This window comes from Manis javanica, chromosome 10, assembly GCF_040802235.1.
Source record: "Manis javanica isolate MJ-LG chromosome 10, MJ_LKY, whole genome shotgun sequence".
Lineage (NCBI taxonomy): Eukaryota > Metazoa > Chordata > Mammalia > Pholidota > Manidae > Manis > Manis javanica.
The window spans coordinates 31406128-31427400 of record NC_133165.1 but is presented as its reverse complement, the minus strand read 5'-3'; the positions used below and the strand labels follow the sequence as shown (position 1 = coordinate 31427400).

Below are 21273 nucleotides of genomic sequence, written 5' to 3'. Positions count from 1 at the left end.
TTAAGCCCTGTGTGAATCCATCACCACTGTCCATCCACCCACAGAATTCTTCTCTCACCTTGTGAAACTGAACTCTGTCTCCATTAAACTCACTCCTCATCGCCCTCCTCCAGCCCCTGGTGCCCACCATCTGTGACTCCAGGGAACTTAACAGAAGTGGAATCACAGAGCCTCTATCCTTTTGTGACTGGCTTATTTCACTGTGCATAATGTTCTCAAGGTCCATCCATCTTACAGCAGGTGTCAGAATTTCCTCCTTTTTTAAGGCTGAATTATATCCCATTGTATCTATGACATTTTTTTATACACTCATTTATCAGTGGACACCTGGGTTGTTTCTTTTGGCTCTTGTGAATAATGCTGCTGTGAACATGGGTGCACAGATATTTGTTCCCTGCTTTCAGTTATTTTCAGTATATACCCAGAAGTTACAGAATGGTATATGTAGAATCATCCAATTGTTGAAAAAATTGCGTGTATTTGTGTGTTATATATACATATAATATGTTGATTTAGTATATATATGCTTGGGGAAAATTCACATGAATTCTCAAACCAAGTAGTGGTTACCTCTGGAACGTGGGATTGAGGAGGGATTCCTTTTTCTTTTTCTTTTTAATCAATCTGTACATTAACAATAAAATTTTAAATAATAATTAAAATAATCAGTATCAAGCCAGGCACTTATATACATTACCTTCAGTCTTTACATCCATCCTGCAGGGTATGTGTTATTTCCATTTTACTGATGAAACCCAGAAAGCTTAAATAATTTGCCTTAGGTCAAAAGGCTGGTTAGTAAGTAACTGAGCTGGGACTGAACACAAGTCTTTGTGACTCCAAAGTTCATGTTCTTTGCCCCTTCAAGCGAGTCACTCTGTCTGATCCATACATAATTTTAAAAGGATACAAGTAAAAAGAAGTATTTTGAGCATTTTTTATTTTTTATTAAGGTATCATTGATATACACTCTTATGAAGGTTACACAATGTGGTTACTACATTCACCCATATTAGAGTCCCCCCCATACCCCATTGCAGTTGCTGTCCATCAGCATAGTAAGACGCCACAGAGTCCCTACTTGTCTTCTCTGTGCTACACTGTCTTCCCCATGATCCCCCCAAACCATGTGCACCAATCATAATACCCCTCAATCCCCTTCTCCCTCCCTCCCCACCCGTCCTCCCACACCCTCCCCTTTGGTAACCACTAGTTCATTCTTGGAGTCACTGAGTCTGCTGCTGTTTTGTTCCTTCAGTTTTGCTTCATTGTTATACTCCACAAATTAGAGAAATCATTTGGTATTTGTCTTTCTCTGCCTGACTTATTTCACTGAGCATAATGTTCTCCAGCTCCATCCATGTCATTGCAAATGGTAGGATTTGTTTTTTTCTTATGGCTGAATAGTGTTCCATTTTGTATATGTACCACATCTTCTTTATCCATTCATCTACTGATGGACACTTGGGTTGCTTCCATATCTTGGCTATTGTAAATAGTGCTGTGATAAACATAGGGGTGCATAGGTCTTTTTGAATCTGAGAACTTGTTTTCTTTGGGTAAATTCCTAGGAGTGGGATTCCCGGGTCAAATGGTATTTCTATTTTTAGTTTTTTGAGGAACCTCCAATTGCTTTCCATATATTTTGAGCACTTCTTATGGACATTTGCTTTCTTTTCAGAATGGCTTTGGAACACACATATGGTTTCTAAAGAGAATCCCTACTTCCCAGTATCCTTTGAGAAATGAATACATAGGAGAGTTTGTAAATGGATATCGTCATGGCCATGGAAAGTTTTACTATGCCAGTGGAGCCATGTATGAGGGAGAATGGGTTTTCAATAAGAAACATGGCATGGTGAGTACAGACATGTCAAGTTTACATTTTAAAAATTATATAAAGAACTGAAATACAGTAAAAGGTGTGTCATTATCTCATAAAGTGCATTATCCATTTTGCATAGGATAACTCACTGTTAAGATGATTATATGAATTTTAAAATAATTTCCAACTTATCTATTTCCTATATATTTTAGAGGTTATTAGTTTTGTGTATGCATGTGCATGTTAGGGTGGTACTGGTTGCAAGTAACAGAAAATCTAGCTTAATCTTCCATAAATGATAAAGAATAAATGGGCTTCAGGGTTGTCTGATTCAGCAACTCAGAGATGTGGTTTCTCCTCCCTCTATCCACGATGTCTCCTATCATGTCAGCGTCACCCTCTGCTGGCCCCCACCACTCCCCCATGACTGCAAGATGGACGCTGTGGTTCCAGGCTTCACATCCACATGCCATACATACTAAGTAGGAGAAGAAACTCTTTTCCCAGAAGCTTTCCACAAATGTCTAAGTTTTACTGAGCTGAACTTGGTCATTTACCCACCTCTAAATCAGACTGTATTGGTCTGGGTTGGACAAATACCAAGAGTCCCTATTCTGTGGTGGACGCTCTGCTGGTTGCTAGCACAGTTTAATAAGACACATCGTATGTGACCTGTGTCCTAGGTGTTCAAAGTTGGGAGAGGTGATAGAGCAGATACAGACAGACAGAGGAGAGAAGGGCGAGAAGAGGAGGAGAATCAGGAGGCAGAGAACGAGGAGGAGGAGAGAGGATGCACACAGTGACATGAGACTCTACAAGCCTGATTATATGTGGGCAAAGTAGTATCTTAAAAACAAACTCCAAATCCTTGAATAAGATATTGATGTACATTCTCAATGGTTTTTCTAAGAAAATTTTTCCTAAGCTACAAAAAATTATCTTTTTGTCTGTAGGGCCGATTAACTTTCAAGAATGGGCATGTATATGATGGCCCATTTTCCAGTGACCACATAGTGGAGTTTCCAAATCCTGAAGTTGAATCGATAAGTCACATGGACCAGTCTTCAGAATCTGCTGCCAGGAGCTGGTCCCAAGGGCCTTCCTGCATCGGTGCTGGTAGGGAGTGCTCACCTGTCCCCTGAAAGCAAATTAATCTATATTTGTATCCACTCATCAAAATACACCAAAAACTTCAGAAAACAGGTTTCCTGTGAGCAACTACTTTCTTAGTAGTTTTTTTTTTGAGTACTCTTATATCATGATATGGCAGACAATCATTTTGATATAACACTGAAAATTATTAACACTGCTTTTTATAATTATCCCCTATATTTGCCTTCATTTGCTAGAAATTATCAGAAAGCATGACGGTAGTGAAAGTAACTCCGTATTAGGATCGAGCATTGAGCTGGACCTGAGCTTGCTGCTAAACAAGTACCCTGAGAAAGACCAACCAGAGGAAAGGAGGCAGGTAAGAACCTTTCGTATTACAAATTTATATTTTAGGCTTAAGCATTACTAGAGTCTCCACAGTCTTGGGAAAATACGTGGATGACAGCTGTCATGTACTGAGTCTTTTATATGCCTGATGGATGCTTTGCATATATCATCTTACTTAATTTGAAGGCACCCCTGAGCGGTCATGCTTTATGAGAAAACAGAAGCCCAGGATGGGGACTCAAAATTACCCAGAGCCTCAGAGCCCCCAAGGGTCAAGTTACCCTCAGACCAGTTTGGTCTGAAAGCCAAGGCTGTGGCCAGCACACTCTGCAGGACTAATTCTGCTGTGCATTATTATGGAATGCTGGTATGCAAAATATCTTCAAACCCTTAGAAATCATTACAAATCTAGAAATCATGAAAAAAAGAAAAATTTTGTGTCCCTGGACCTCACTGGATTAGTATCTGGCACATGACAGCCACCAAGCCACACTCACTGTAATGGCCTCTGCTTTGCCTGGGGCCTGGTATAATTCTTTGGGGACACTATTGTTGATGTTGTTTGTGGTAAGGGAACCATTGGCACCTCAAAACTGCAGGGCATCTTTCTCCCATTTTCTCTTATTGCTGCCTCCTCGGCCCCCAGTACTTGGGCCCCCAAAGCAATGACTCTCCCCTTCCCCACCCCACCCCTTTCCGTCTCCTGGCCAACATTGTGGTTCAGGCTCCTAGTATCACTCACTCCCGCTACTACAAGATTCTGGTTAAAAATAGGGACTTTTATTACCTTCTCTAGTCACAAAAGCAGGCCATGATACTTGTAGAAAATTGAGAAAATGCAGATAAGGAAAAGTAAGAGGATCTCCACCCAAAATCTTGTCATCATGTCTCTAGTTTCGTTTTGTGCAAATATATCTAGAAATGGAGCATTCTTTTCACACATTGCCTGTTTTCATGTCATATTTAATGATAGCTATTCAGTGCCATTAAATGTTCTACAATATACTTTTTAGACAAATAAACATATATTGATTTACCAAAAAAAGAAGGAATCACAGTGTTATTCTTTTTTGTTTTACATATACCATTTTCCACTTTGGTGTTCAATGTCAAAACGTATATGTAAAAAATTATGTATTTATAAGTATTTTTAAAAATTGTGTATTTAAACAGTACATCTTGACTTACAATTATAAAAGTAGTACATGCTCTCACAGAAAATTCAAACATTGTAGAAATATATAATATAGGAGGGGAAAGAATTCTGAAATTCTACACTTTAGGGAATACCTTTACAAATGTTTAATGAATATATACTATTTAATAATATGGTGGACATATTACAATTTAGTAGGCAAAGCTTCTATTTTTTTCTTTTTAATTTGAGATGGTTTTAGGCTTACAGAAGAGTTGGAAAAGCAGTACAGTTTCCATGTACCTTTTGCCCAGCTTCTCCTGATGATACCATCTTATGTAACCATGGTACAATGATCAAATCCAAATGAATCCTGCTACAACACTAAAATAAACCGTAGCCTTTATTTGCATTCCACCAATTTCCTCCGGAGGCCTTTTTTGTTGCAGGATCCCGCCCAGGGCCCCATGTGGCCTTAGACGTCACATCTCTATCCTCCAATCTCTGCCAGCTCCTCCATCCTCACTGTCTTTCATGACTTTGAGACGTTTGAGGTGTGCTGGCCAGTTATTTTGAAGAATGTCCCTCTATTTGGATTTATTTAATGTTTCCTCATGATTATACATATTTATCATCTGTTACTGGAATCACTTCACCATATGTGGGCGTCTTTTTTTGAGCAGGGGTTCCAGATTTTTCAAGTTTCAGCCTTCTAGCTATGTCCTCTCTCCTCCAAATGATTGCCTCTGCTGTCAACTCCGTGTTTCTAGTCTGGATTCCAGGGCCTTCTAGGATCTGACGTCAGCCTGTCTTTCCCACCTGCCCCCTCCTTGCTGTGCGCTCACGTGGTCACGATGGCTGGAAGTGCACGGAGGGAACTTTTCCAAACGCTGCCCTCACATCACTGAATCCACCCAGCAGCCTGGGGGCAGGAGCTGGAGTTGTTCCACTTGCACAAGAGGAAGCTGGGTGGACAGAGGTGACAGCCTTGTCCAGAGTATGTGGCTCTATACCTTGGACCACTCCATTCTGTCCACTCCTCTGTACCAGCCTCCAGTTGGGGGACCTACTTCTCTGAAGTCCTGCTCCTCCTTCCGCTCTCTGGGAGTCATTCTGAATGTAGGTCTTCCTAGAGTCCGTCTCTCCGTCCTCCATGGCTCTCTTCCTTATGGTGTATGTGTTCTTGACTAGATCTTAAGCTTCATGGTCAAAACTCTGTGTGCTTCTCTAGAACAAAGCTTTAGATAGGGCAGCTATACATGTTTACCCAATCGAGTTGAATTTTACAAAGTACCAGTCAATGCTGAGAGCAACAGATGCCTGATGCAGCTGCCCAGGTGGGACTTTCTGTCTCTATGGAGACCCCAAATTGTTCCTCACATTATCTGAGTATTTCCTTTGGGAGGGTGAGGCATAGCGTGAGTGGTTCTGGGGGAGGACACTGCATAGGCTACAGGGTTGCATGTGTGGGGAATCTGGGGCAGCAATAGAGCCCTGAGTGTCTGGGGACCATGGGGGAGGTTAATAGTCAATGTGAATATTGCCTAGTTCAGACTTCCAGCAATATGTTGCTAATGGTATATTTTTATATATGCCATTTATCAGTTAAGGAGTTCTAGTCCTAATTTCCTGAGGGTGTTTATCATGAGTAGATGGTGAATTTTGTCAAATGCATCAATTGATATGATCATGTTTTTTCTTTTGTCTATCATTACGATGAGTTACACTGATTGAGTTTTCAAATGTTGAACCAGCCTCGTAATCCCAGGATAAACACCTGCTTGGTGTTGGCGTATGATTCTTTCCATACACTGTTGGATTCAATTTGTTTTAATATTTTGTTGAGGACTTTTGCATCTGTGTTCATGAGGGATCCTGCTCTGCAGAGATGAGGCTCTACCACTGACGTTAGATAGGCTGCCCTCACACAGGCAGTATGAAAGTCATTCTGTTGCACTGGTAGTAACAGCATGTTTTTTACTGTTACTCAGAAATTGCATTTTATTGACATGGGTTTGGATGGAGAACGTGTAACATTCATTGAGCTCTTACAACTTGTAAGAGGTAATATTATTTCACATGTTTTATCTCATTTAGTTTAGAAAACAGGTGTTTTTTTTCCCTTTTGCTCTATGTAAGAGTAATATGCTGGCTTTCTCTTTTCAGGTAGAATATGCTATCTTAAGAAATATTACAGAATTAAGAAGAATCTATAACTTTTACAGCAGCCTAGGATGTGATCACTCTATGGATAACACCTTTCTGATGACAAAGCTTCACTTCTGGAGGTTTCTAAAGGACTGCAGACTTCATCACCATAACATGACTCTTGCTGATATGGACAGGGTATTAAGTGGTGAGTATCCCAGGTACTCCACATCTTTTGGTCTGAGGAGTAGTGTGACATCATGTCACTATGAAACCAGGTAGGAAATGTTCAGGGAGCGGGGAAGGCAGATATTGGGAGGGGTGTTCCAGGAACTGACAAACAGTCTTCTTCTCCAGGGGCCTAAAGTTTCTGCAAGAGGTAATCTTGTGAAACGATAGCCACAGTAAAAGACCATCTAGAGCAGGGGTCAGCACAGTAGGGTCTGCGGGCCACATCCAGTCCCCAGCCTGTTCTTGTAGTTCTACTGGAAAATAGCCATGCCTGTGTTTACATACTGTCTGTGGCTGCTTTTACCCTACGACACCAGAACTGTGTGATTACGTCAGAGACTGGCCCACAAAGCCCCAAATATTTACTAACTAGTCCTTTGTAGAGAAGTTCGCTTACCCCAGATCTATAGTAAAAATGAAACAACCCACTAAATTGTCAGGTAGGAGAGGATCAGGGAGGGTTTAGAGTAGCCTAGAAAAGGCCTTAGGTAATCTTGGCTTTAAGTCAGAAAGTTCATGCAATAAATTTAACAACTTTGAAGGTTTTACTCTTTTCAGCTGAATTGTGGGAGGCAGGACTGAAAGCCAAAAATTCTCTATTTGTAAAACAAAATATGGGAATACCTATTTACTTCAAATTTAAGTATTTGAAACAGACTTAAAATCCATTTAGAATTAGCAACATTAATCAAATTGTGGCTCAGACCACTGTGACCAACACTGGGACAAAGTATCCTGTAAGTTATAAAGTGACCAGTTGAACTTTTGTGTGGTGCTTACCTTTCAGGTGGGATGGGCACATGCTGCTCCGAGTATTCACTAGGTAACAAGTGCTCTACTCTGTTCAGTTCTTTGACTTCTGTACCAGGAGAATAAAAGGTTTTAGGAAATACTAGGCATCAAGAATGAAATCCTGCTGTTCGCAACAAACGTGCATGGACCTTGAGGGCACCATGCTAAGTGTGGTTAGTCAGACGGAGAAAGATAAATACTGCGTGGTTTCACGTATAGGTTGAATCTAAAAAAACCGGTCAGTCACCCAGCTCATAGATAAGAGAACAGCTAAGATACAGAGAACAGATTGGTGTTTGCATGATTGGGGAGGGTGGTGGAGAGAGTGGGTGGGATGGGCCATGGTGGTCAAAAGGTACACACGATAAGTCCTGGGGATGGAATGTACAGGATGTAGTTAATAATGCTGTACTGCCTATTTGAGTTGCTAAGAGAGTCAATCTTAAATTCTCATCACAAGAAAAATTGTCAACTATGTATGGGGACAGATGTTACCTACACTTATGATGGTGATCATCTTGCAATGTATACAGATATATTGTATCATTGTGTTGTACACCTGAAACCTGGATAATGCTGTATGTCCCTCATGCCTCAGTTAAAAAAATTCTAGGCATCCTCTCCAATTTTATCGTTTTAGCCAATAATGACATACCAGCTGAAGAAATCCATTCTCCATTTACAACAATACTTTTGAGAATGTTTCTGAATTACCTCCTGCAGTTGGCTTACCACATTCATCACAAAGAATACCAGTGAGTACTACCCGTGGGGTGGCGCCACTGGTGGGGCAGAGAGAATGTTACTGTGGTTAGAAGGTCCTCTTTTTTTCAACATTCATTATGATTCTTGCATACTCTTGAAATGAAAGATTAGAAACAAAAGTCTTCCACAAGTATTAGCCACAAAACCATTGAGAAACCAGGTTAAAATTTTGCAAACACTTCAGATGTGCGTCATGTTTCAACACTGCAAATAGCTCTCAGGGTTTTATTCAGAAATAGTTCAGTACCAACCCAGAATTTCCTGTCTTTCACAGAGCAAAGCTGATGTTTTTTTTAAAAAAAGCACTTTACTTTGAAATAATTTTAGATTTAGTGTTTTGCCAAATTAATACAGAGCTCCTGTGTGCCCTTCACCCTGCTTCCCCGAATACTAACATCTTACAGAAACATGGCACACTTATCAAAATGCAGGAATTAACACTGCTACCATACCATTAAATAAGTCACAGACTTCATCAAAATGCAGTAATTAACATTGCTTACTATACCATTAACTAAATTATAGGCTTCATTAGGATTTCCCAAGTGTTCCCACTGATGTCCCTTTTCCATTCCAGGGTCTAATCGAAGACCCCACATTACATTTATTTGTCTTATATCCTTAGTCCCTACAGCCAGACTTTGTCTTTCTTGACCTTGATACTTTTGAAGAATATTGGTCAGTTATTTTGTAAAATGCCACTCGATTTTTGGTTTGCTGATGTTTCCTCATCATTACACTGAGGTTGTAGGTTTTGGGAAAGAAGGCCACGGGGGTGAACTGCCCTTTTCGCCTCATCAGGTCAGGCGTCTATGACATTGATTTGATATGGCTTACTGGGGACGTTACCCTTGAGGCTCCGTTACAGTGGTGTCAGCCAGGACTCCCTCCTGCAGATGCACTGTTTTCCCTTCTCCATATCCTGACTGTCAGAAGCCAGTCGCCAGTCTGCCCTGCTCTTGTGGAGGGGAAGTTGAGCTCTGCTCCCAGAGGGGGTACTGACTGTGATGTCCTTTCAATCACAGAAGTAGAAGCCCATCGCTCTTTTTGTGTTTTACAAAACTGATGGCTGAGAATATTCATCCAAATGCTTGCTGTGTAAAAGGTAAATATAGAACTAACGGGATTACATTTATTTTATTAAGGTATTATTGATATATACTCTATGAAGGTTTCACATGAAAAAACAATGTGGTTACTACATTTACCCATATATCGAGTCCTCCCCATGCCCCACTGCAGTCACTGCCCATCAGTGTAGTAAGATGCCACAAGTCCCTACTTGTCTTCTCTGAGCTACACTGTCTTCCCCGTGACCCCCCCCCACACCATGTGCATCAATCATAATACCCCTGAATCCCCTTCTCCCTCCCTCCCTACCCGCCTGCCCCCACCCCTCCCCTTTGGTAACCGCTATTCCCTTCTTGGAGTCTGTGAGTCTCTAATGGGATTACATTTATCGAAGTTTTTTCAAAGTACAGTTTTGTAATCACTTTTTGACTATTTATTTTTCCATTATATTTTTAGGTATCTTATTCAGTGGGCAGCAGCGGACGCTCTACTCGATGAACTACATTGATAAGTGCTGGGAGATTTATGTGGCGTACTGCAGGCCAAGTGCAGCACCTCCCCACGAGCTTACGATGAAGATGAGACATTTCCTCTGGATGTTGAAGGTAACATACTGGTTTTATATCACAGGTTTTGACTTTCATTAAAGAAAGGCAAAGTATTCTAGCTATGAGGTGCAAGTGATGAGGTAAAGATCTGGGATGATTTTCAGAGCCACTGACTATTGACTAGGTCTCTTCTGGCAAAAGAGAATAATTGCAATGGTCTGTGATAGTGGAAGGGAAAGGAAATGGTAGTCATTTAAAAAAATCTAGTGTTCATCACAAAAGTAATTTAAAAAACTTATTAGTTTGGAAAACAGTGAGCACATCTAATTTATACATATTCTTATATGAACTATTGCTTCATGGCAACTTTGTATACTCGGAAGATAAATGATAAAGAATCAAATACTAATGGGGAACAGAGTGCTTAAAAGATTTAACTGTGTTGTGTATATATGAAAAACTGACAATAACCAAGTGTCTAGCCACAAGAAAATAGCTTTTTAAACATGTACGTGAGATTTTTGGGGATGGATTATCATGCACCTGTTGTCCACTCCCCACTTTCTTCACGGTTCCTTATTATTGAAGAGACGAGGCCATTTGTCCCCGTAGACTGGTCAGACGCCTGCATCCTCACAGTTGATCAGCATGTCCCTCTTCCCCCATGTCCCCGCTAGGGTGGTAGGGTTGCTCAGTCAGGTCCTTCTGCCACCATGGTTGGTCTGTACTGCCTGTTGCATCAGGTCAGCGATGCTAAGACTGGCCCGTGGGCTTGGGTGGTGCCAGCGTGCTCCTCCCGTTAAAGCACAAGAGCCTGGTCTTCGTGGTTCTTAGACTGGAGGGTGGGGCAGGCCTTACCGAGGTGCACTGGCACCTAGTCCTCAATTTGTGCAGCACTGACTTCAGGGGAGGGCAAATGTTTCCAGGGCAAATGTTTCCAGGCCAAATGCTCTTGGGGCTCAGCATCTCAGAGTAAACTTGTTCTCAGCTTAGATGTGGAAAGGGTCTTTCAGCACACCTTCCCGTCTCAGCCCTACCTGGAGTGCCATTTTCGGGGCTATCGCTCCCTCCTGAGTTCCTACAGCATGACTCAACTACAGCCTTGGCTCGCCCTCTCTCTCCCACTAAGTCAGTCTGTCCAGTGCTTTCCCTCCCTAGAACTGGGCTGAGATCTCTCCTACTCTCTCTGCCCTGTGTTTATGCCTCTAAAACAACTTTACTGTTGTTTAGAGGGAATCAGGGAAGGAGTGGAGAGGTAAGTACCAATGTGAATCCAGAATGCTTTTCAAAATGATCAGTTTTAAAGATACTTATTTCTAGAATATCACCTTCAAGTGTTGTATTGATATAAATTGACATTAAAAACATAGCTGCTTGTAATTATAGACCATTATGGTTTGATTGGCTATTTCTTTTTATAGGACTTTAAAATGATAAATAAAGGATTAACAGCAACCAAATTTGTGGAGCTCATAGCAGAGGACAACCCTTCCTTGGATGACGGCATTGACAGCAACTTTGAACTTGAGGTTTGTAAAGAGGTGTCACAAGTGGTACAGGCCCAATTCAGACTGTTTTGCCTTGTATATCAAGAACCACAGTTTGATTGAAAAGCATTCTGACCCACATATGTAAATGTGTGTATCTCTCTCCTTAATTGTATTAGAAAACTAGACTTGTTTTTTTGGTATACATGTCCTAAAACCTGTCAGGGACACCAGTGGATCTCCTCCTCTAATGAATTAGGTATAAGTGTCTTCAATTATTGGCATTTCTTGCTGAGGGACTTTGGGCTAGTGTGCCTCCCTGGGGCTCAGTCTTTTCATCTATAAATTGAAGGCCAGCAACTAATTGATCTCTTGTAGCTTTGAGTATTTTCTGATTCTGGTGTACAGCTGGCTTCCCTCAGGCTGTTCTTGCAGTCTGAAGGACAGGGAGCAGAGGGATAGTCAGGCTCTCTGATCAGGACCTTATCAGTGACTTCTGCAAGCCCAAGTTCATGCATTCTGAGGCAAACCAGAGATCTGGCTCAGTCCTTGAGCACTCTGCCTCCTCCACACCTGCCCCTATGCAGCTGAGCATGGCAGGAGAAAAACACAGCAAACCCGTCGCCTATTCCCACATTCACACCTGTGACCAGAGCAGTTACATCACGTTTTAGTCTAGCCACTGTCCCAGCCCCACTGAGGGACTGCTTCATTCTTACCTGTTTTCAATCCATAGCACTTTGTCTTGCTTGTAGTAGATGTTTCCTATCCCATTGAGAAACTGAAGCCACCCAGAGGGCATTCCCAGACTCCCACAACCACATCTGCCTGCCTGGCTGCTGCCTCTGTCCCTCGCTCCTGTGGTCAGTCTCTGCTCTGGGGCACTTGGGACCATCTGCACTGCCCTCCCTCATTTGGGCATAAGCTGCTTCTCTGTTGGACACATGAAAACATGCTTTTATTTCTCCCATCTTAAAAGCAAACAACTGTAACGAAAGTTCTTCTCCTGATCCCATTTGTTCTGCCCTCTTCCTTCTCTCACTCCATTTTAAATTGAATACATTGAAAACATTTAAAAATGTACAAGTCTATCATTCCAAAAAGTAGCTCCCTACCTTCCATTCTTGCCCTCCTCCCAGCCCCTTGCAACCACTGTCTGCTTTTTTTCTCTGTGGATTTACCTATTCTAGAAAGTAAAAGTGGTCCTTTGTGATTCCATACACATTTTAGGATTATTTGTTCTAATTTTGTGAAAAATGCCATGGCTATTTTGAAAGGGAAGGCACTGAATCTGTAGATTGTTTTGGGTAGCACCAACATTTTAAAACTATTCTTCCAATCTGTAGGCATGGACTGTGTTTCCATTTGTGTCATCATCAGTTTCTTTCATCAGTGTCTTACAGTTTTCAGAGTTCAGGTCTTTCACCTCCTTGGTTAAATTATTCCTAGGTGTTTTATTTTTTGAATCAATTATAAATTGGATTGTTTTCTTGATTTCTATTTCTGTTTGTTCATTGTTGCTGAATAGAAATACCAGATTTCTATATCTGTACTCAGCAACTTTACTGAATTCACTTATGGTTCTAATTGTTTTTTGCTGCAGTTTTTACGGTTTTATAGTATCATGTCATCAGCAAATAATGACAGTTTTAGTTTTTCCTTCCCAATTTAGATGACTTTTATTTCCTTTTCTTGTCTGATTGCTGTGGCTAGAACATGTTGAATAAAAGTGGTGAGAGAGGACATACTTGTTCCTGATCTTATAGGAAAAACTTTCAACTTTTCATCATTGAGTATAATGTTAGCTTTAGGTTTGTTTTTTTCCCTGAGGTATGCTCCCTCTATACCCACTTTGTTGAGAGTTTTTATCATGAACAGCTGTTGAGTTTCATCAAATGCTTTTTCTGTATCTAATGAGATAATCATGATTTTTATCCTACATTTTGTTAATTTGGTGTATCATGTTGACTGATTTGCAGATATTGAACCATCCTTGCATTGTTGGAATAAATCCCACTTGACTGTGGTGAATGATCTTCTTAAGATATTGTTGAATTCAGTTTGCAAACATTTTGTTGAGGAATTATGCATCGATGTTCATCAGTAATGTTGGCCTGTAATTTTTTTTGTTGTAGTGTCTTTGGTTTTAGTATCAGGGTAATTCTGGCCTCACAGACCAATTTTGGAAGAATTCCTTTCTCTCCTACTTTTTGGAATAGTTTGAGAAGGTAAATGTCAACTCTTCTTTAAATGTTTGGTAGAATTCACTTGTGAGGACATCTGGTTATGGAGTTTTGTTTGTTGGGAGTTTTTTTATTGCTGATTCAATTTTACTAGTAGTTGGTCTGTTCAGATTTTGTATTCCTGATTCTTAGCCGATTGTATGTTTCTAGGAATTTATCCATTTTTTTCTAGGTTGTCCAACTTGTTGGCACATAATTTTTTTGTAGAAGTCTCTTGTAATCCTTTGTGTTTCTGTGGTATCAGTTGTAACCTTTTTCATTTCTGAATTTATTTGCCCTCTTTTTTTCTTAAGTCTGGTTAAAGATTTATTGATTTTGTTTATCTTTTCAAAGAACCAGCTGTTAGTTTCATTCATCTTTTCTATTGTTTTCAGTCTCTATTTCATTCATTTCTGCTCTGATCTGTAGTATTTCTTTTCTTCTACTAACTTTTGGCTTTGTTCTTTTTCTAGTTCCTTTAGTCCGAGGATAGACTGTTTAGAGATTTTTCTTGTTTCTTGAGGTAGGCCTATATTATTATAAACTTCCCTCTTAGAACTGCTTTTGTTGTGTCCCAAAGATTTTGAACTGTTATGTTCCATTTTCATTGTTCTCCAGGTCTTTTTCGATTTCTTCATTGACCCACTGGTTGTTTAATAGCTCTCATTCTTTTTGAACCCACTACAGTCAGGCTTCCCCTTTGTAAGGTGGGGGCTGAAATATTGGTAGGAGGCTTTGGGGAGCTAGGCTGGGGGAGGTCAGTGGGTATCAGGTGGGGTCACAGGAGGAGTCAACTTTGAGTCACAAGAGACTAAAAGTGTCCTGCTCTTATACTAAGCAAATGTCTCATTGTCAGCTAGACCCATTTTTAGGCAAGTCTCAGCAAACTGTTAGACCAGGGAACATGGTACTGTGGGGATATAGAGCAAATTAGTCTGTAAATTCTCTGTAGATTGTCTATGATTTTGTCATGTGGTAGCCATGTGGTAGCTGTGCCCCTCTGCCATCTGTGTGCCCCAACATGCAGACCTGCCCTCTGCCTGGCCTTTATTATATTTAGGTACATTCCCTCTATATCCTGGATGCTCTGGTCAAATTTAGTGGGCCTGTTCTGGCTCAGACTCAAAGGACCCTAGGTGCAGGTGGACACTTAAAATCTGAGCAAGCCATTACCCTGTGCAGGTTCTCCCCAGGCAGAGGCAGGTCTGCATGCTGGGGCACAGATACGGCAGAGGGCATAGCTACCACATGGGTAACACTTTTATTTGTCACTTGGGTTTACAAGTGCCACTTGCCTAGTAGTTAAAGAAAAAAAAGGAAACTTAAAAATGACTGTCTTCAATTAGCTAATATAAAATGTTTCCATCAAAATAGATAAAGGACTTATCTAATGACAAAACACACATGATACATATTTTAAATGCTAGTTTTTATGCAAACTGGTGTATACCCATGATGCTCAAGTATTGAATGAGGGGATACTCTCTGGAGAACAGAAATGAACAATCAGATGAATTGCTGGTTCACCTTGAGGTGCGTTGGAATGAGTAAGACCCTTTATATTTTCTCATATTTCAGCTGGTTTTCCTGGAATTCTTTGAAGCTCTCTTAAGCTTTGCAGTCATCTCTGTCACTGACCAAAGGACAAAATCCTACTTAAATATTCCACATGATGACTTGCCTGGAAACAAACATGGAAGTGTTTACACAGTAACAAATCAGGTAACAAGTATCAGAATTTACAGAGAAAGAAATGGTTTTGTTCTGGAATGGTTAGACTGTCATCAAAACTACTGTGGACTTTCATACCCTTTAGGAAATAACAAGACTTTTATGAACTGTTTCTTACATGATCTAGTGTTCACAGGGTGGGAAGCCTGTCCCATAGGGAAGGTGCTAGGGAAGAGCATCCACACGATGCTAGATGAGGCCCTGAGAATGGGGCCCACTCCAAGGCCTAGGCACTAGGCTCCACTGGATGAAGAGTCCAAATTCTGGAACAAATTGGAACAAACCAGTTTTAGGTGGAGGTTTCAGATAAGTGGGCTTGAAGGATTTCTGGTTTTGAGCCATTCATTCTGAGCCACAAGGAAGTGTCTTGGGGGCCAGTGGAAGCCTGCAGCTGGGAAGCTCTTCAGAGCCGCTCAAAGAGGTGCCTCACTGTTGTTATTGAAGGAGCGACTCACCATGAATCCCCAGCATGTCTCAGACTTCTTGGGTGCTGAGCACTTCATGTCCAGCAGCATTTCAGTCTATCCCATCAGCTAGATATGCCTCCTCCAGGTTGAGGATACGACTGGTTTCTCTCAGTCATCTGGGGACCTGGATGTGGGCCCCAGTCTGGGTCTGGTCTCTGTTCTGAAGGAAATGAATGTCCACCTTAAATCCATCCACGGTGTTATGGATGGCACTGCCTTGGGCTTCAAGAACTGTGTGTGAACACTCTGGGCTAGGGGTCATCGTCAGAAACCATGTGATCAAGTTCACTGCTGGTTTTCAATGTAACATCCCAAATGTCCATGCAGGTAAATCGTATCTGTACAGTGGAGTAAGACGCAGCCATGATGTAGCTTTTGTGTTACAATATGAGCAAATCAAAGTAATTATGCTGGGTGAAAGCAGACAAAAAATGGTGCATACTATTGTGATCCCAATTTATAAAATTCTAGAATTTCACAGGTATAGACATGTCAAAATAGTCTGTGTAGTTTATCATACATCATGCTTCATTAAAAACGTGTCTCCATGGAAACCAGAAATCCTCTGTGTTGGTGCTCACTTCTGACTCCCAGAACAGGAGTCCTTGTGCAGTAACAAGCCAGGAATCAGATATACCCTATGACAGCACCAAGTCATCTTCAAGCAAGTTAGCACCCTTGCTTGGCATCAGCAAAATAAGTAAATCAGAGGTGTGTACAAAGTTACGTGGTGTGGTACCAACCACTGTTGTGTGCCTAGTAATAAGCCCTCTTCTATGTGTTAGGGTCCTAACCAGGAACAAAATGCCCATCTTCTCATGTACTTTACACTTAGTGAGGGGAGGGAGATGATAACCAGTGAACTGCAGTAACAACTAACACTTGGGGGGTTACCAGCTGCCATGCACTTCCCAGGGCCTGTTATTACCTCTAGAGGGAACTTGAGGCATAGAAAGATTAGGAACCTTGCCCCCAGTTACAGAACTAGTAAGTAGTGGAGCTGGCGATTTGTATGCAGGCAGTTTGACTCCAGAATTTGCACCCATAACCACAGTGCCATACTTCTTTATACTTACCAGGTGTAAGAGGTATGATGAGAAGCAAGGTGGGCTGTGGAGGTTGAGGGGTAGGGTGGGGTGGGAGGTCTTCTGATTAGGTGCATTTGAGTATACCTGAAGGAAGTGAGGACACAGCATGTGATTATCTGCAGGGAGAGTGGTCTGTGCAAAGGCCCCGAGGTAGGAGCATGTTTGGGTTTCTGGAACCAGAATGGTTCAGGAGGATGGATTCATTGAGGCTGTGGGGCCAGATCAGGAGGGCACTGGCCATTGTGAGGACCTGGATTGTATTCTGAGTGAGGTGGGAGGTCCCCTGAGCAGACAGGCCAATAGGCTCACTGTGGCTTTGCTGTTGACAAACTACTAAGGAAGTTCTAGGGATTATCTGGAGGTATTTTGAAGTTTGGACTTTGAGAGGGAAAGAGAAGGCAGAGATAATTCAAAGATTTTTGGCTTGAACAACTGGAAGGATACGGGGAAGACTAGGGCAGGCGTTGGGGAGATGAGTTTTTGGGGCAACGTTAAGGGGTTGGTTTTAGACATGTTAGGCTTAACATGCCTGATTAGACACTTGCATGTGGTGACAGCAGGTGGTACAGCTGGAGACACCAGTCTGGAGTGCAGGGGTGAGAACTAGCTTGAGACAGAAAAGGGTAAACAGCATCCAGATGGCAAGTAAGGCCATTAATACATGAATGTAAATGTGATTAGTTATACGTAATAATACTTCCTAATAGACCCAGGGAAGATTTTTAAATCTTTGGTTTCTTGTGGGGAGCCTTTGAGTAGCTACAATAACTCTGTTACTTATTTCCTTAATAGTACAAACGTCAGTATTTTTATGGAGGCTAAAAAGAGTGTAATTAGCTTAAAGAGAATGACCTCATTAATAATTTTGTAATTACTTATAATGTAGAAAATAAGTTTTAGTCCATAATGAAATACAGAAGTAATATGTTTAATTGATTTCTTTTTTATATAAAAGCTCACGGTCAGGAAGTCCCCAAGTGATGAAATAATTCCCAAAATGAAATGTAAGTCTTCAGGAAAAGGGCTAACCTTTCTATCTCAAAATGGTGAGTATTTTAATTATAGAACTTTAATATTTTGTAAAGTTCATAAAAATGTACAACCTTCTTTTTAAAAGTATATACCAGGTTGGCAGTGCTGCTCTCAGGGCTGCCCCCGCTCCCCGGAGGTGCCCTTTCAAGGCGCAAGCTTAGAAAGGTTTGTTTCTTTTTTTGATATTTTTTCCAGTTGTACTGAGATATAATGTGTGAGTCTAAGGTGCCACACAGCGTAGTGACCTGACTCACACATATTGTTGAATGATCACCAAAACATACTTTTAGCATCCACCATCTCAGGTAGATTAAAAAAATGGGAAAAATTTTATCCTTGTGATGAGAACTCTTAAGAGAATAAATCCTAACTTTCATGTCATACTGCACATGTGAACTAGAGTCATGTTGTACATTACGTCTGTGGTGCTTAATTAGTTTACAACTGGAAGTTTGTACCTTTTCATCACCTTCATTCAAACCTCTTCTCCCCATCCCCTGCCTCTCATAACCGCAAATCTGACCTATGAATTTTTTTTCTTAAAGATTCCACATATAAGATCATACAGTATTTGTTTTTCTCAGTCTGACTTATTTCACTTAGCATAATGCCCTGTGTAACATGTTTTGGCATTTTGTTCTGTTGCTGAGTGTGGATATGCACGTTTTATCTGTTCTTCAGTGGACAGATGGCTGGGTAGTTTCTACTTTTGGCTCTCATGAATCATGGCCACTGGTGTGCAAAGCTTTGTGGGTATGTTTCCATTTCTCTTGGATAGATATCTAACAGTGGAACTGTTGTGTCATATGCTAAGCATATGTTTAACATTGAAAATAAATAGCGCAACTGTCCTAATGCCACACCACTTTCCATGTCATCAGTGATAGGAGGTCTAATTTCTTCAAGTCCAGCACTTAGTAGAGTGCTTAAATTTTTTTATTGGGTTTCTTGTCTCATTGAGACAAAAAGGAGCTCATACAAGAGTCCTTCCTTTATCTGATATGTTCTGCAGATATTTCCTCCTGATATGTGGCCTTTCTTATTTTATAGTAATATGTAAGGTAGTAATTTGCGTTGGCAGACCCAGCCATGGGGAAGCACAAGTGCATTGCTGAGAGCACTTTCTCTGCATGTGGAGCTTAGTGTTCCCTGTGCTAATGAATCTCCTCTTCACCTGCACTTGAGGAAACCAGGGCACAGAGATGTCACCTTGCCAAGGTCACACAGCTAGTAAGTGGCAGAGCCAAGCCTTGAGTCTGAGGACTTTGGCTAAAGTCTGTGCACATCCCTCGGCATGATGCCCAGTGATCGGGCAAGGCCGTCCATCCCAGTGAGCTGGTCTTCAGCAGCAGCTACCACACCCCTCCATGCACAACTCTACCAAGCCTACACCTGCCACGGGTTACAGATATAGACTAGGATTCATATGCAAGGTGCAGATGAGGGCTGCCCTTAGTCCTCAGTTCAAACTGTAAAATTTGGTGTTGGTCTCAAGATTCTTATTATTAGTCTTCCACTCTGGGCCCTCCTGGGATGGGAGGAGGATGTTCACAGAATCCTACCTTTCCACAGTGCCTGTCGCCACACTGCCTCCATCCCCACCCAAGCTACAGACAGGGGCTAAAAATAACTGTCTTGAAAGAGGCCAGATCTTACTGATAGTGTAGAACTATCCAAAGTATTATCTTCCCAGAATCAACTACTTTGAACACATTCGAAAGTGGGTCTCTGTTGGCATTGGCAGATGTGAAAAAACTCCTTACCAAGCCAATAATCATACTTCTTTATTCCATTCAGAGTTAAAATCCTATTATTTTCTTAATGAAACTGACTTTAAAGATAATGTACACAAAAGCCAAGAGTTTTTCTTGAAACACAGAAAATGTAAATTTTCTAAAGTCTGTAACTTTAGAAAACCAAAATACTTAAGTTATTTAGAAAAAAAATACAGGTACCAGGAAACTCAAAGGAAATGTTGGCAACCACAGCCCTGTCTCCTGACATCTGCCTTCCTCCAGGCGGCCCCTGAAGCAGTCCTGAGCTCTCCCAGGCCCACGAGGAGCACAGCCACCTCATCTGTCAGGGAAGAGGATGCTCAGCCACTACAGGAAGGGGCAGGACTGACATACACACGTGGATGCCAAAGTTCCTCCAGGATTGCATTAACACTCATTTTTTAAAAATTTATTTCATCATTAATATACAATTACATGAGCAACATTGTGGTTACTAGATTCCCCCCATTATCAAGTCCCCACCACATACCCCATTATAGTCACTGTCCATTAGCGTAGTAAGATGCTATAGAGTCACTACTTGTCTTCTCTGTGCTGTACTGCTTTCCCTGTGCCCCCCCTACATTATGTGTGCTAATTGTAATGCCCCTTATTCCCCTTCTCCCTCCCTTCCACCCATCCTCCCCAGTCCCTTTCCCTTTGGCAACTGTTAGTCCATTCTTGGGTTCTGTGAGTCTGCTGCTGTTTTGTTCCTTCAGTTTTTGCTTTGTTCTTATGCTCCACAGATGAGTGAAATCATTTGGTACTTGTCTTTCTCCACCTGGCTTATTTCACTGAGCATAATACCCTCTAGCTCCATCCATGCTGTTGCAAATGGTAGGATTTGTTTTCTTATGGCTGAATAACATTCCATTGTGTATATGTACCACATTTTCTTTATCCATTCATCTACTGATGGACACTTAGGTTGCTTCCATTTCTTGGCTATTGTAAATAGTGTTGCGATAAACATAGGGGTGCATATGTCTTTTTCAAACTGGGAAACTGCATTCTTAGGGTAAATTCCTAGAAGTGGAATTCCTGAGTCAAATGCTATTTCTATTTTTAGTTTTCTGAGGAACCTCCATACTGCTTTCCACAATGGTTGAACTACTTTACATTCCCACCAGCAGTATAGGAGAGTTCCCCTTTCTCCGCATCCTCGCCAGCATTTGTTGTTCCTTGTCTTTTGGATGTTGACCATCCTAACTGGTGTGAGGTGATATCTGATTGTGGTTTTAATTTGTATTTCCCTGATGATTAGTGATGTGGAGCATCTTTTCATATACCTATAGGCCATCTGAATTTCTTCTTTGGAGAACTGTCTGTTCATATCCTCTGCCCATTTTTTAATAGGGTTATTTGCTTTTTGGGTGTTGAGGCATGTGAGTTCTTTATATATTCTGGATGTTAACACCTTCTCGCATATGTCATTTACAAATATATTCTCCCAAATATACTGTATATACAAATATATTCTCTACAAATATACTGTAGGATGCCTTTTTGTTCTGCT

At 41.2% G+C, this 21273-nt stretch overlaps 2 protein-coding genes across 6 annotated transcripts in view; one reads left to right on the top strand and one right to left on the bottom strand.

The window, feature by feature from the left end:
- The window catches only part of LOC108404671 (radial spoke head 10 homolog B), a 45856-nt gene that overhangs the window by 14939 nt on the left and 9644 nt on the right, over positions 1-21273 (top strand). For 4 of the 5 annotated variants that reach the window (XM_073215081.1, XM_073215082.1, XM_073215079.1 and 1 more), the window contains 10 exons: positions 1682-1858; positions 2779-2941; positions 3175-3296; positions 6567-6756; positions 8212-8326; positions 9362-9441; positions 9864-10012; positions 11377-11484; positions 15243-15386; positions 17906-17996. In XM_073215081.1, coding sequence (XP_073071182.1) covers positions 1682-1858; positions 2779-2941; positions 3175-3296; positions 6567-6756; positions 8212-8326; positions 9362-9441; positions 9864-10012; positions 11377-11484; positions 15243-15386; positions 17906-17996 — 1339 coding nt within the window. Of the gene's footprint in view, positions 1-1681; positions 1859-2778; positions 2942-3174; positions 3297-6566; positions 6757-8211; positions 8327-9361; positions 9442-9863; positions 10013-11376; positions 11485-15242; positions 15387-16420; positions 16574-17905; positions 17997-21273 lie in introns of all 5 variants that reach the window. The other variant, XM_073215083.1, reaches the window with a different exon arrangement.
- The window catches only part of CCZ1 (CCZ1 homolog, vacuolar protein trafficking and biogenesis associated), a 40054-nt gene continuing 33855 nt past the window's right edge, over positions 15075-21273 (bottom strand). Inside the window, exons 17-19 of the mRNA XM_017672396.3 lie at positions 16939-17034; positions 15851-16022; positions 15075-15345 (exon numbers count right to left, since the gene is read on the bottom strand). The gene's annotated coding sequence lies outside the window, so the exon portion shown is untranslated. The remainder of the gene's footprint in view (positions 15346-15850; positions 16023-16938; positions 17035-21273) is intronic.